General features: G+C 39.3%; 1 protein-coding gene across 1 annotated transcript; it reads right to left on the bottom strand.

Annotated features, from left to right (window-relative positions):
- Positions 1–5,081: 5,081 nt before the first annotated feature.
- LOC103287617 (cytochrome P450 7A1) lies at positions 5,082–12,607 on the bottom strand. The gene is made up of 6 exons (XM_008143318.3): positions 12,528–12,607; positions 10,561–10,801; positions 9,131–9,708; positions 7,737–7,867; positions 6,175–6,350; positions 5,082–5,381 (listed from the first exon to the last, which is right to left on the bottom strand). Exons 1-6 carry the CDS (start codon positions 12,605–12,607, stop codon positions 5,082–5,084), a joined length of 1,506 nt encoding a protein of 501 aa, XP_008141540.2.
- Positions 12,608–14,684: the final 2,077 nt, after the last annotated feature.

Below are 14,684 nucleotides of genomic sequence, written 5' to 3' on the forward strand. Positions count from 1 at the left end.
TGAAGCCTCAGTGCTTCGGGGTAACTTGATGTCACTCTACATCCAAGTGTCTGAATTGGTGTCAGCCAAGGTGGTGTGGGGAAGGGGCTGGTGAGGATGGTATTGGTGTTCCGTTATCTGTTAATGAGACCAATCCAAATGAGCCATAACCCCAACATCTCAAAACCATCCAACACTGCCCTAGCTGGTTTGGCTCAGGGGATAGAGCGTCGGACTGCGGACTGAAGGGTCCCAGCTTTGATTCCAGTCAAGGGCACATGCTCAGGTTGTGGGCTAGATCCCCAATTGGGGGCATGCAAGCCAATCAATGATTCTCTCTCATCATTGATGTTTCTATCTCTCCCTCCCTCTCCCTTCCTCTCTGACATCAATAAAAATATATTTTTAAAAAAAGCATTGAACACTGATCCTAGAAGAACAAGACTTATTAATTCCTCAGTTAACAAGTCCAAATTATTGGTGAGTTAGAGGAATATCTTTCTGTGTGTGTGCGGGGGTGGGTTATAGTTTAACATTGCAATATTGTATTTGATGATGCGTTCGCTCCTCACCGGCTCACAGTCCTTGGAAGGTGGGAGTCCTCAGCTTCTTGGCAACCGGGAGTGGCTGAGCATGGCAGCTATGGTGTCCTCGCCCTCTGGCCAGATGACGCTCCAGGCAGTGGAGACTGTAGGACAGAAATGACGTCATGGATTTTTATGTCATTGGCGGGAGTCAAGACAGTGTGTCACTTGGACTTGCTACAGAGTGAAGAATGCTGGCTCTGGAATCAGAACAGCCTGGATCCCAATACTCCCAGCTCTGCTACTTGCCAACACTGTAACCTTAGGTCACTGACTGACTTAACCTTTCTGGCGTTCCCTCTCTCCCCTCAGTAATACGGGATAATAGTGACCGGCACCACAAAGGACTCATGAGGATCAAATGAGATGACACATGCGAAACATTTAAGCCTGGGCCTGGATCACAGTAAGCCTGAGTAAATTTAGCCATATATACATATATATCTGTGAGGCCTATTTGATCTTACAACAGGTTATTACAATTTTTTCTTAATTTTAAGGCCTGGTTTCAAATGGAGATCCCTTGCCTAAATAAAATAGTTCAGCCTTCAGTAAAGTTCTAAGTTAAGGTTGTTTACAAGAAAATCATGTATTGTACTTTTTTAATGTCATCTTTCACGTGTGTTTTTAAAAGGTGAAAAACAGATCTCACGCACTAGTGCATTTTTTAAGTTGATAAAATTATAGCACCAAATAGGCTTTGAGATTGCTATACCATGGGGGTTGGCAAACATTTCCTGTCAAGGATCAGATAGTAAATATTTTTTTAAAATATATTTTATTGATTTTAAAGAGGAAGGGAGAAGGAGAGAGAGATAGAAACATCAATGATGAGAATCATTGATTGGCTGCCTTCTGCATGCCTCCTACTGGGGATGGAGCCCGCAACCCAGGCATGTGCCCTTCCCTGGAATCAAACCTGGAACCCTTCAGTCCGCAGGCTGACGCTCTATCCATTGAGCCAAACCAACCAGGGCCAGATAGTAAATATTTTAAAAATCTTTGCAACCTCATGGTCTCCATTGCGATTGCATTGCAAGAACAGCCCTAGACAAAAGCACAAACAAATGGGTGAGCTTGTGTCCCTACAAAACTTTACTTCTGGACGTGGAAATCTGAAGTTCATAGTATTTTCATATGTCAAGACATATTCTTCTTTTGATACCCCCCCCCAACAATTTAAAAATGTAAAAACTATATTTGGCTTTCCATCTACAAAAAAACAGGTGGGAGAGGGCACCCTTGGCCCATAGTTCTATCACTGGCCAACCCCTAGTCCACAAGAACAAATATATGCAAAGATGGCCATTGCCAGTGTGGCTCAGTTGGTTGGAAGTTGCCCTGTGCACTGAAAGGTTGCCTGTTCTATTCCCATTTGGGGCACATGCCTGAGTTTCAGACTCAGTTCCCAGTAGGGGGCATAGGAGAGGCAGCTAATCCATGTTTCGCTCTCCTCACGGTGATCTCTCTCTCTCTCTCTCTATCTCTCTCTCTCTCTCTCTCTCTCTCCCCCCCCTTTCCCCTCTCTCTAAAAATCAAAAAATATTTTTTAAAAAAGATATGTAATGATGTATGGACGCCTCCAGCAAGTTATGAAATAGACTAGAAAACCACATCAGAAATTTAGTTCCAAACCATCCTATATAATAAAAGCGTAATATGCAAATCGACCAAACGGCAGAATGACCAGTAGGCAGGGGGTGGGGCCGGCGAGCAGGCTGTGCCAGGCCAGCCAAGGCATGTGCAGCGGGCAGAGGGAGGGAACGGCAATGGGGGGCCAGGGGGCGGCGGCAACGACGGGGTGATGGGGGTGGCACCATCCCCTGATCGCCTGTCCCGTCACCTACCACAGAGAGAGGCTGGGCAGCAGCAGCAGGGTGATGGGGGCGGTGCGGTCCCCTGATCAGCCAGCTCAGTTGCCTCCCTCAGAGGGAGGCCAGACTGTGGCTTAGGCCCATTCCCCATGGACTCCCAGACTGTGAGAGGGCACAGGCCAGACTGAGCCCCCCGCCCCCCGCAGTGCATGATTTATTGTGCACTGGGCCTCTAGTTTACTATAAAACAGAATTTTGTTACTCTTAAACCACATCTAAATGAGTTTAATTTGCTTGATGTGAAAACCTGTGTAAGCGATAATTCCATTGTAATATGAAATATCAAGGTTACAAACCTTTAATGAATTTTATGAGGTACGATGGGGATTTTTGAGTGAGTGATTATTTTGCTTTTTCTAAGAGATGACTAATGAACCAAATTGTTGCAGTTTATCAGAGGTGAATGTTTTAAACATTCTGAGTATTTAACCATTTAAGAGCAGGGCCAGTCCTTTCCTCAGTGGCTATCAGCTATTGCAGGCCCTTCACGCCTTCAGCTCTTCCTCCACCTCAGCCTGTAGCGCCCCAATCCTCCTGTGCTGTGGTGAGGGGGTGGGTGGGGGTGGGGAAGGCTGCTCAAGCCCAGACTGAGCTTTGGGTACAGGACCGAGTGACCAGGACCCACCCAGCTCCACCCACCATCACATGACTTCACCCATCGGTCCTCCACCCCAAGGCATAGTGACCCCCTTCTGAGGCTTGGAGTCCTGTGCCCTCACTCAAGTACCCTCAAGCACAGGGCTGAGTGTCATGACTCAGAGAAATATACTGAAATCCAGGGACCTGAGGCAGGCACGTGGGTGTGGGGGTGGTGGGACATTAAACAGAGACAGAGAGACACGAGCAAGGAGAACCATGATGTGCTAGCTCCAAGGACTGAGACTCCAGAGCCATCTTCACCCTTTGCACGGGTGAAGACAGACTGGGCTTTTCTCAGCGTGGCCCACAGGCCAGATCTTGTCTCCATAGGGGAAGAAATAAAGCAGGCCAGGTAGAATGAGGATTTTCTGCAAGTCATTATAGGAGAGAAACTTTCTCAAATGCATCCTTTCCTTTTTGCCACTGAGAGTGGGCACTCCAAGATTTGACCTTGCTTGCAGGCACAAAATCAGTGTGACTAATGTTATGCATTTTGCCAATTGAGAAGACACTGAAAGGCCCTACTGCAATGCTTGTTATTTTTTTTTTTTCATTTTAAAATCCTCACCCAAGGATATTTGTGTGTTTTTTTGTATTGATTTTAGAGAGCAAAGAAGAGAGAGAAATATCAATCAGTTGCCTCCCATATGCACCCCCAACCAGGGATCGAACACACAACCTAGGTATGTGCCATGATGGGGAATCCACCTTTTGGTGTATGGAATGACACTCCAACCAACTAACCCACCTGGCCAGGGTCCTACTGGGACTTTTTTAGTTCTTATACATACTTTTAATAAAGCCCCCTCCCTCCCTGCTGGCCCTTATTGCTGCAATTCTGACTGGAATAAACTTTGGCTACTCCAAAAAAATGTTTAAGCATGCACATTCACACTTTTATTTCTGAGTGGTGAATCATTTCAAAATTATCAAACATTACAATATTTTCTTAATATTTGTAGTACAAGAGAAAGGTAAATATAATTGATATATAAATACATACAGGAATATCAATAAAAATATTACAGCTGATAATTCCCATACTTAAAATATTTTACCAAAGCATTGTTGTACACAGTAGTTAAACACCATAATATGGACTTAAATTATTTTTCTTTCAATTAAAAGTCATTTAAAGATAAAAAGTAATTTATTTAAATAGAATGCCGAAGTCACACACTCTTCTGATGTTTCATATCCAAAGCTCTTAAATGGTTATTTTCATCCAGTTTTAATTTTAAAAACATATCACATGAGAGCTTCATTGTTTTCTTTGATGCATGTTTAGTAATACCAGAAAACCGCCCTTCTCTGGAAAATAAATCTTCTCATTAAGATGGAATCAAATGAAAATATAAATAAGATCATTGAAACCTGACATAGACATTAGATTTTCTAGGAAGAGTAAGTAAAACAAAAAGGAAAAATATTAAAGCCATTTTAATGTTATCAGGACAACAGATCATTATTTTTAAATTCCTGAATACTAGATCTAAGGAAAACTTAAAAAACATGTTCTTTTCATTAAAAAACATAATCCTTTAAAATATCCTTTATAATATACATCTACACCTGAAGAGTTCCACATCTAGTCAAAAAATCATGCAGTTTCACTAAAACGTGAATTTATAACTTTTTCACAGTTGTTGGGTGGTTTTTATAAAAGCACTTTCCTTAGGAAAAAAAAAAATCTGCCAATTGGAAAGTCTTCCTTTGGGAAAACAAAAGACTTTTTCCTCTGAAAATAATGAGGTTTAGTCCCTGGCTACATGAGCTTGCATTAACTTACTCGAATGAAAACACAGCATTGTGCTTCTGAAAACTAGATTCTCTCATTAACACAGTCCGAGATAGCTTCTGGAAACCACCACCATGTCAGGGCTCACAAGCAAGCGGCAGTGACCACAACACCACCACTACCTGCCTGTGTCCACGGACACGGGGAAGTGGTGGCATTCCACACGCTGTCACATCAGCTACTTCCCTCTTGCTCCCAGCCGTGTATTCACAAACGTTTGAACTTATATTTAAACTCGACATCATTTAATGGTGGTAAAACGCCCAAGCCTGCACGGGATTGGTCCAAAGGGGGACATTTAACATTGCTCTCCACAAACTCTAGTTCAAAATAGGAAAGCATCAGAATCAAAAATTGCTTGATTTCCTGGACAGCAAATAATCTTCCAGGGCATATCGTCGCTCCTGACCCAAAAGGCATGTAGTAATATTTTAATTTGAGTCCATTGCTGTAGAAGGTGGTCTTTGTCTTCCCATTTTCATCAAGATAGCGATCATATTTAAATGTCTGCAATGAAAATACAAATAAAACAAACCTATAGAGCTAGTTTTAAATAAATGTATCTCTTTCTTGACCTGGAAACTCCAAAGAATAATTTTCTTTTTTAAATCCAATTTATTATTAATTTAGGAAAAACCCCACCATGAGTCAGAAAGCCATAAAGATCTGGAGCTTAACAAGAACTGCTGGGAACAGGAAAGCTTTCTGATGCCTCCTGCCCTGCCTGGGTCACTAGTTGCTCAGTGAGGCAGAATTAGAAAGGAGAGTTCAGATCAAAAACTACAAGAGTCGGTTTATTTATTATTAGTCTCTAAGCCTCTAATTTCCTGTATTTGGGAGCAGACATTTTTCAAGGAAAAGCATATATTCATATATATTTTAATTGATTTCAGAGAGGAAAGATGAGGGAGAGAGGCAGAAACATCAATGATGAGAGAATCATTGATTTTTCTGCCTCCTGCACGCCCTCTACTGGGGATCATGTGCCCTGACCTGGAATTGAACCATGACCTCCTGGTTCGTAGATCAATGCTCAACCACTGAGCCACACTGGCCTAGTGGCAGCAGCTTTATTATCATGACTGTATATGTAATCTAGCAGAGATTATTTGATGACAAATATCAGGAAAAATGAAGAATTTAGGCCATTGTCTAGGTTTTCCAACATATATGAGTATTTGACATAATAAAGGAGACCTAGGGCTTCCATAATTAAATCAATTCTGTAATGGTAATTTCCTCTTTATTTCCATCTGGGAGATATCTCCTGGCTATTGTACTTTGATGAGCAGGCACTTACCAAAGGGTCTGGGTAGATTTCTGGATCTAAATGCATTAACTGAGGATACAGAGCTATGATGTCATCTTTGCGGATATTATAGGAACCGTCCTGGAGGTGCAAAGTGAAATCCTCTTTAGCAGTCCGGATGTTCAGGGAGGCACTGGAAAGCCTCAGAGACTCCTTGATGATACTATCTAAATAGTTTTAAAGGAAGAAAGGAGGTGAGGAAAAGTGGGAGGAGGGAGGGAGGGAGGGAAGAAGGAAGAACAAATTAAGTATTTAAAGGCCACATCATACAGAGTCTGAAATGCTTCTAGCAGCCCGTAACACACAGCTAAACAGACTGTGGGAAACTGGCCAGACACAAATTTCGCACTTTTTTCTGTTGCCACTGTGTTGTGATCAATGACTCAGTTTCGTCTGCGTGTATCTTTTAAACTGATAATCTGAGTTAATAACCTTTTGAGAAGATATTTTGATGAGTAGAAACTAGACTTTCATAATTTCATAGAAAAATATTCTTGTTTATACATGTCACTAGACATCTAATATACAATTGGGAAAATAGATAAATCACTTTTTTTGTGAATTATTCAAAGTTCATCGCTTTGGGGATTTAATCTACTGATAATACTTTAACATAGAAGTATTTTTCCATATGTTTAATGCAGCTTCAATTCAATGTTTACAAGAACCCGTTTCTATCTTCCCACTATTTGATGATGTGTGACAATGGCCTGCTGCCTGGTAAAGACCTAAGGGGCAAACAGGTCCACCCTGTCAGCAGCTGAAACATACCAACCCACTGAGAAGGTCCAACCTGACCTCCCAGCCTCTGTCCCTTTAATTGTCATGTTTTGGGTGCTCCTCACAGGGTTGTGTGTAAAATAATAGCATATTAGCCATTTATTTTACAAATGAGGAGAGCGAGGGCCCCAGAAGGGAAGTGACGTGTCTGAGGTCTCCCCTGGCGGATCCCACTGTGGAACCTGTGCTCCTTGCCCCCCGCCCCGGCCAATGCCTTCCACTAACACACGCGGCCCTAAAAGATGGCTTGGTTTCTTTCCTATAGACAAAAAGAAAAGTCTTTCTTACTATAAAGGCATATTTTTTGTGTTTCTATAAAATATGGAAGCAAAAATAAGAAAAAAAAACTTCAGTCCCATTACTTAACCCATGCATCTACTTGTAGTTTCTTGATGGTGCTTTTTTTTCCTCTTGATGTCATGAAATGAATAATATGCTCCCAATTAACTGTAAAATTCGTGTAAAAGTAATTACAAAAGAGAGAGTATAGAAGTGCAGAGAAATGGTTGCGAGTGTGGGGTCAAGAGTCCCACCCACATTAATGTTGTAATTGGTTCCACCATTCCATCCTAGACAACAACATAGCCTCTAAGTGTCCATCTCCTTACTCGTTATATGGAAGCAGTAACAGTCCCTAACCCGGGATCAAAAGAGACAACACATGGGAACTACTTAGCATAATGCCTCGAACTGGCAAGTGCGTACGTAGTATACTGACAGTTACGGTTAGTAGGAGGCAGTAAGCGAAATGTAACCAAGTAAGTGAAGCGTACCTAGTACCGGCATGTCATTCAGTTGCATCTGATTCAAACAGATAGGTGGGTCTTCTAAGCTGATTGTTTGACCAGCACTCTCTAGTGTTTTATTCACTTCTTCGGTAGCTGCTTTCATGGCTTCAGGGCTCCTATTAAAAGTTAAGAGAAAAGAAATGTACATAAAATAAATTTTTTCTGGACCAAAAACTCTGCAAAGTCAGGCTTTCCCCCTATCTTTTCAATGGGTGACCCAACTACCAGAGAAGGTGGGAAATGGATATTTCCTTAAAAGGACCTTGCTATGTAGAAGTAAAGCTTCGGCCAGATTTTTATGAACAAATGATTTTAGTAAAGATTTAAATGATCAAATTAGTCACTTACATAGCTACTGAGTAGACAGATTGCATCCAGCATAGCAATTGCAAAGTACTGGCTACATTGTAAATGCAAATTTAAATTTACTCCTAAAATCTGTACCACAGATTCAGGCAGAACAACAGCTTTTCCATTTATAACTGTTCTAGCACTTGGACTTGTGAAATGAATGCTGCTCCGTTTTCACGCATGGAAATTGCCTGGCTCCTCAGAGCCCCGGTAAGGAATTCACATGACATGATTGCAGCAAATGACTCTCAGAGATGCTTGACTGATAAGTATTTGTGAGATCGCCCTACAGTGGCTGCCATTACCTACATGACATTAATTGATGTTGTAAGCTTACTGTAGATATGTGACTGTGTCCTGCACAGAGCCCTCTCACCTAAAAACTCTGGAAGACGAATAGCATTTGAGACAGATTGGTAATGGGTTTTTAAATCTGAAATTATTTTGAGAATATTTTTTAGATTGCACACATAAAAATATCAGCCATCAGTGGAATTTGGCATTCCCAATCCTAGGGAATAGTAATTTTGTGTCTATGTGATACTAAACATCCAATTTAACTATAATAATTCAATAAACCATTTGAATGCCAAATTTCCGAAACAAAGACTTGGGAAGGAAATCATGCTTGTGTAAAATAAAATGTTGCATACAGTTGTTTGTGGGTTTTTTTGCTACATACAGTTTTAAAAGGCAAAATCTAGCTAAATCCCATCAAGAATAATTGATCCACAGCTATTTTAGCTGGTCACATAAATAGTAAGACAGAAATGACTGAGTGAAAAAACTGCCCTTTTGTCCGGAAGCCAGTAATCACTTAAATAGACTTTTATGTTTATAAAGAACCAACAGCTTGGGGTTAAGATCAAGGGGGCCTCAGGGGAGCCTGCACCAGCCCCATCCTCTCCCTGGGAGGCGCTCTGCTTCTCTCAGGCATGTTTACCAGTCACAGCTGCCTGTGTTTTTTTAATGGTTGCATTTCTGCCTCCGACTGAGAGAAAGAAAGAACCGGAGAAGTTGCTCGTTACCTCATCATTTGAAATAAGCTCCAGAAAGTGGCCGGAATGGTGTTTGCTTGTGATGCCCACAGGACAGCGAGCTGCGTCTTGGCCTTCTCCATGTCATCTAAGGTGGAGAGCATGTCATTCAGAAACCTGACCAGTTCGGACATGTGGTCTCTGTTTCCCAGGTTCTCATGCCTTAAGCCCTCAGCCAGTTTTTCCCGGGCGTGGTGTGCGGTCTTGAACACATGAATGGGGAGGCCTGCTACCAGGGCAGGAAAGATTTTGTCAAATTCCTTGAAGTTGTCGAGTTTTTTTAGAATAAGTGCTTTTTGTGCATCTTGTCCCATAAGATCTCTGCCAAAGAGAGTTAGGTACCCAGCTTCGAACATCACTCGGTAGCAGAAGGCATACATCCCTTCCGTCACCCAGGTAGGCATCTTTGGCTCCGGTGCGGCTGGAGGCCTCATGATAAGTTGCAGGTTTTCCATCATGGCTTCTGTGAGGGAATTCAGGGCATCGCCCTGCAGAGTTTTGATGAAAGCTTTGTTTATGTTTTCAGTGGTGTTTCCGTCACTCGGGTCAATGCTTTTGTGCCCAAATGCCTGGCAATAAACAAAATGTGTGGGGAAAAAAAGAAATTAAATCTGACCCAGTGCTAGTAAATAGCTGAAAAGCAAATTAGTACTTTCATAATTGGGAAAGTTTCATTTTTTAAAAAGGGGGTGGTGGAAATTGGCCTCTGCACATACTAAGTTTCATAGCATTTTACTAATAAATGGCCAAATCATACCCTTTCTTTATGGCCAAGTTTAAACCCCAGCTCCGCAGTGAAATTTCCTTCCACCACTCTGTCTATTTCTTGTTTTTATTATCCTGGGCATTTATTTGCATGTTAATTTGGTACTAATCAATAATGGTTTTTAATTGTTAGTTCTCTTTTATATTCTTTGTGGATGAATTTTAACCAGACTTCAGTTTATTTAGAGGCAGACACCATGTCTAGTATTGCTTTGCAGAGACTCAGTTAATGTTCATAAATTGTTTTCTCTATAAAAGAGCCTCGTAGATTACCCTAAGTGATGTCGAAATATCTTGTTAATTCCTTAATGAGATTAAACAAAGGTATGGCATGCGTGTAGCAAAACTATTGTTTCATGTTCAGTTCTCACCACATGCACTCCTGGTGTTGTATAGACATGGTTGACATGAGTGAGTTTGCAATACCTTACTTATACAGCGTCATCTGGCTCAGTAAAATAATGTTTATTTCACTCTCATTAGCTGGTTAAGAAATTACAAATCTATACCTATTTCAACTTTTTAAATGATTAGCACCAAGAGGTCCTATCTAATTTGATTATATGTCTAAGACTCTCCTTGTTCCTCAAAATGACCAAGTAGAGTGACAAAGAGTAGAAAATAAACAGAATGCTGTAAAATGCACAAGTGGTTACCTTTGCAGAAGTAGTGAAATGAAATTTTTTCCAATCGAAGTATTTGCCATGGCACAGCACTTTCTGGTATGACAGGGGGTTTGTGATGAAGTGGACATAGTTTCCCATCAGCTTGCAGGTGAAAACAGGACCGTGTTTCCTTTGGTTTGCTCTGAGGAACTCAAGAGGGTTGGCACCAAACTGCAGAGCACATCCCAGGTAAGGAATCAGCCCATTCTCCAGAGGAGGCTCACCCATTTTTCTGTAAGACACAAAAATATGATGGTTATGGAAAAGTGCACACTTTTATATGACTAGGTGTTTAAAATTTTTACTACTGACTTCAACTTCAAAACTACAGTTTATAGATATGTTTTAGTGTTGATGGGGCCCTGATCTTTTACTAAAATAATGGGTTTATATTAACCTAGAAAGATGACATGTTGGTGAAAATGGTTACTAAATCCACCCAGCCATCCACCCATGCTTACATTCCACAACACTTACTGAATACCCACTCCATGCTAGTCACTTTCCCAGTAATGAGGATAAAAGGCTAAACAAGGCCAACAAGATGATTGCTCTCAGTACAGATACCAACCTACATTCTAGCATTTATATTTTTTCTAAGTGTCATTTGCCCAAGTATTGGATTGTTTTCCTTAAAGATATAGAATACTGAATAACAGAAAGGATTGCATATTATACTATGGTGATCGTTAAAGATAAGAAGAGTCTCATTTGAGAAATTAGCTTATTATAAAATAAAATTAAGTAAGATAAGTATTAACAGAATCATCAATTGTAATTCAATAGTCTTTCATGCTACTTTAAATGTTTTTATTAAGGATATGAACATTCCTGAAACTAATATAATTATGTCAACTGTAATTGGAAAAAAAATGTCCCTAGCTGGTTTTGCTCAGTGGATAGAGCATTGGCGAGCAGACTGAAGAGTCCCAGGTTTGATTCCAGTCAAGGGCATATGCTTGGGTTGTGGGCTCAATCCCCAGTGGGGGACATGCAGGAGGTAGCCAATCAATGATTCTCTCATCATGGATGTTTCTCTTTCTCCCTCTTCCTTCCTCTCCAAAATCAATAAAAATATATTTAAGAAATATATTTTTAAAAAATATATTTAAAAAACAAACAAACAAACAAAAAAAAAAAACCTAGAAACTATCAGGCCTGAATTAAAGCATTTTAAGGAACAGAAGAATACTAGTAAAAAGTATAGAACACATAACAATCTACATAGCTGAAGATATGCTGTGGGAAATTCTATCTTTTGGAGATTGACATAGAGAATATTTACATACTCTCCATATCCCCTAAAATACTCTCTGGACCATCAGAAGTTAAACTAAGGCTATGCATCTGACTCTATTGGTATTTCTTGCATTCTTGAACCCATTATAAATAAATGACACATAAAAATAAAAGTGATGTCACATACATTTAGCAGTTTCTTAATTCATCATGGTCAAATACCTTTACTAAGAAAAAAATAATAGAATGATCAATGCAGGCTCTGTGCTCTTGTCTAAACTTAGGATAAGTCTATATGATGCACAAGAACTAGCTGAAAAGAGAATACTTAATCAGAGCATCTATTTGAAGCACATGATAGAAATCCTTTTCATGGCAGTTCCACTTACCATTGTATCCTTACTAATCCAGATTTCCTCTTTACATACACACATAAAATACAGAGATATCATAAAATTGCTGTCAGTTAATGTTTAACAAGTTAGTACATTTTTGCATTGCCATTGGTATGCCAAAATTAAAAAGAAAACTATCATTTTATCTTTTGTTAGATATAACTAAAAAGATACCACTAAAAACTTAAAGTAAAAACTTTTTAATTTGAGAAGAAAATGTTAGTGTATGTAAGTACAGAAAGTCAAATTTATTATATAACAATGAAAGTAAAAGAACATTAACTGAATGGATTTAGATGCAATTTAAAGATAAAACTTTTTTACCTTCTCCTCATTCCAAGAATAAGCCACAAACAGCAGCATATTGCTACCACAATCCCCCAGATCAAAGATATGGTCATCATTTTGCAAATCTAATGCAAAACCTCCGATGAGGAGAATCTGAATAGAAAAGTAAGGATGTAACTGAGCAGAAGCTCTAGCTAGACTTTTATACATGGTAAAATCTTGCACTTGAGTGACCAAAGCAAACAATTAACCATTTGTTCGTCCTATTAGGAAAAAAAACACACAAAACTGGCCTTGAACTAAGTCCACAGGTATCAGAAGATGTTCCAAAACAATCAGAGACCTGCAATACTTGATAAGTTGAAGGTCTCTCAAACACATGTTGATTTAATGTTCAGACCTGGGAATGACAGCTAATATTACAAGGTTTGTATGCTTATAAAAAAACAAACCTTTTCAGGATGAATATATTAAATAGAGATATAAAACATAATAATTGAAAGACAAATGAGAATAAGTTATTATCAAACCAATGATTTGATCTGTTACCTTTTGAAAAAGAAATCAATTTAAATGATTTACAAGAGATACAGTGGTCAAGTTCAAAGAAAGAGAACTGGGTGAAATGTTTCTGGGGCTTCATGTTTCAGTGCTTTTACAAAATTATAGCTATTTACTAGATATAGTAACATGTTACTTACCTAACATCATGAAGAAAGTATCCCACATAAACAGTTTCAATTAAACCATTTATGTAAGCATCAAAACTTTATCAAACATTGGGGGAGGAGGGGAGAGCTATAAGAAGTTATGGGGGGTAAAATGGTGATAGAAAAAAATAGCTATTTAAAAAAACGTTATCAACCATATTTTTCTAATTGAAAATGTGTTTATTAATTATTTAATTGTTAAAGTAACACAACTTTATATCAAATAACTTAAAACTATCTGAAACATCTGGGTAGAAAGTGAAAGTCAATTCATAATTTACCCTTTCCTACTATCCCTCACTCAAAGGTAATCACCGTTAACTGTTTGGTATATATTCTTTCAAACTTTATTTCTTTGCACACATATATATTGACTGAGCACCTATTCTGTGTCAAGACTCTTCAAAGGTATTCTGGTTGAGGTGTTTGTCAGATGGACAGATTCTCTAAAAGAGGCTCTATTTCAGTAGAAACAGATAATGAAACACACGGCAAGTGTTATGAACAAAATAAAACCAGGTGTGGAGAGCTATTGGTAGATCAGAGCAACTTGAGATATGGTGATCAGGAGGCTCTCCAAGGAAGTGATGATTCAGATCTGTATGAAAATGAACATCAGAAGGAAGAGAATTTCAGGAAGAGGGAACACCAAATGCAAAGGTTCTTATCAAGAATGAACTCGGTATATCTTAGAACCAGAAAAAGAAAGGGGGTGAGATAGATTAAAGCAGACTGAATGAGAGGAAATGTGGAAAAGATATAAAGACAAAAGGTAGTCAAGACCTAGTTCATGGACAGGGATGCATTAGAGTAGGGAGAGACAGATATTGGAAGGCAACAGATGAAAATACTATTTTGGACCTATTAAATTGGAGAGACCTATTAGATATCCAAGGATCAATGTCAAATTGACAGTTGAGCTCAAGAGTCTGAAGCTAGGGAGAAAAGCCAGGGTTGGAAATAAAAATGTCAAGTCATCAGCATCTGGGTGGTATTTAAAGCCAGAAGACCTTATAAGATCACCTAGGGAGACAGTAAATCCTGAGAAAAGAATAGAGCCCAACACAGGCCACAGAGCATTCCATTTATTGAGGTCAGGCAAAGAGCAGAAGAGGAGATGGGTGGGAAAGAACCAGGAGGAAAACAAGAAAATACGGTGTCTCAGAAAGAAAGAGGAGAACGCATTTGAAGAAAGATGAGTGATTATATCGTATGAGGTAGATCGAGTAAAAGGACAAAGAAATGGATTTGACAACATGTAGATAGCTGGTGAGTCACACAGAAACACACAGATGGGGTATATGAAATACCTTTATGTCATGTAAAACAGTAAATACATATTGTGGACATTTCCTGTGCAACACATATCTATGTATAATAGATATAAACCTTCATTTTTAATGTATATGTAATCTTCCATTGATTAAATGTACTATAGTTTATTTATTCCCTACTGATGGATATTTAGTTTGTGTCCAGTTTT

Source organism: Eptesicus fuscus, chromosome 19, assembly GCF_027574615.1.
Source record: "Eptesicus fuscus isolate TK198812 chromosome 19, DD_ASM_mEF_20220401, whole genome shotgun sequence".
In the NCBI taxonomy this organism is placed as follows: Eukaryota; Metazoa; Chordata; class Mammalia; order Chiroptera; family Vespertilionidae; genus Eptesicus; species Eptesicus fuscus.

Coding starts and splice junctions, on each gene's coding strand:
- LOC103287617 (XM_008143318.3), bottom strand. CDS start 12,607: ATGATGACCATATCTTTGATCTGGGGGATTGTGGTAGCAATATGCTGC. Junction 7,868..9,130: donor AGCTTATTTCAAATGATGAG/GTAACGAGCAAC, acceptor AACTTTTAATAG/GAGCCCTGAAGCCATGAAAG. Junction 5,382..6,174: donor AAATCTACCCAGACCCTTTG/GTAAGTGCCTGC, acceptor TTTTCATTGCAG/ACATTTAAATATGATCGCTA.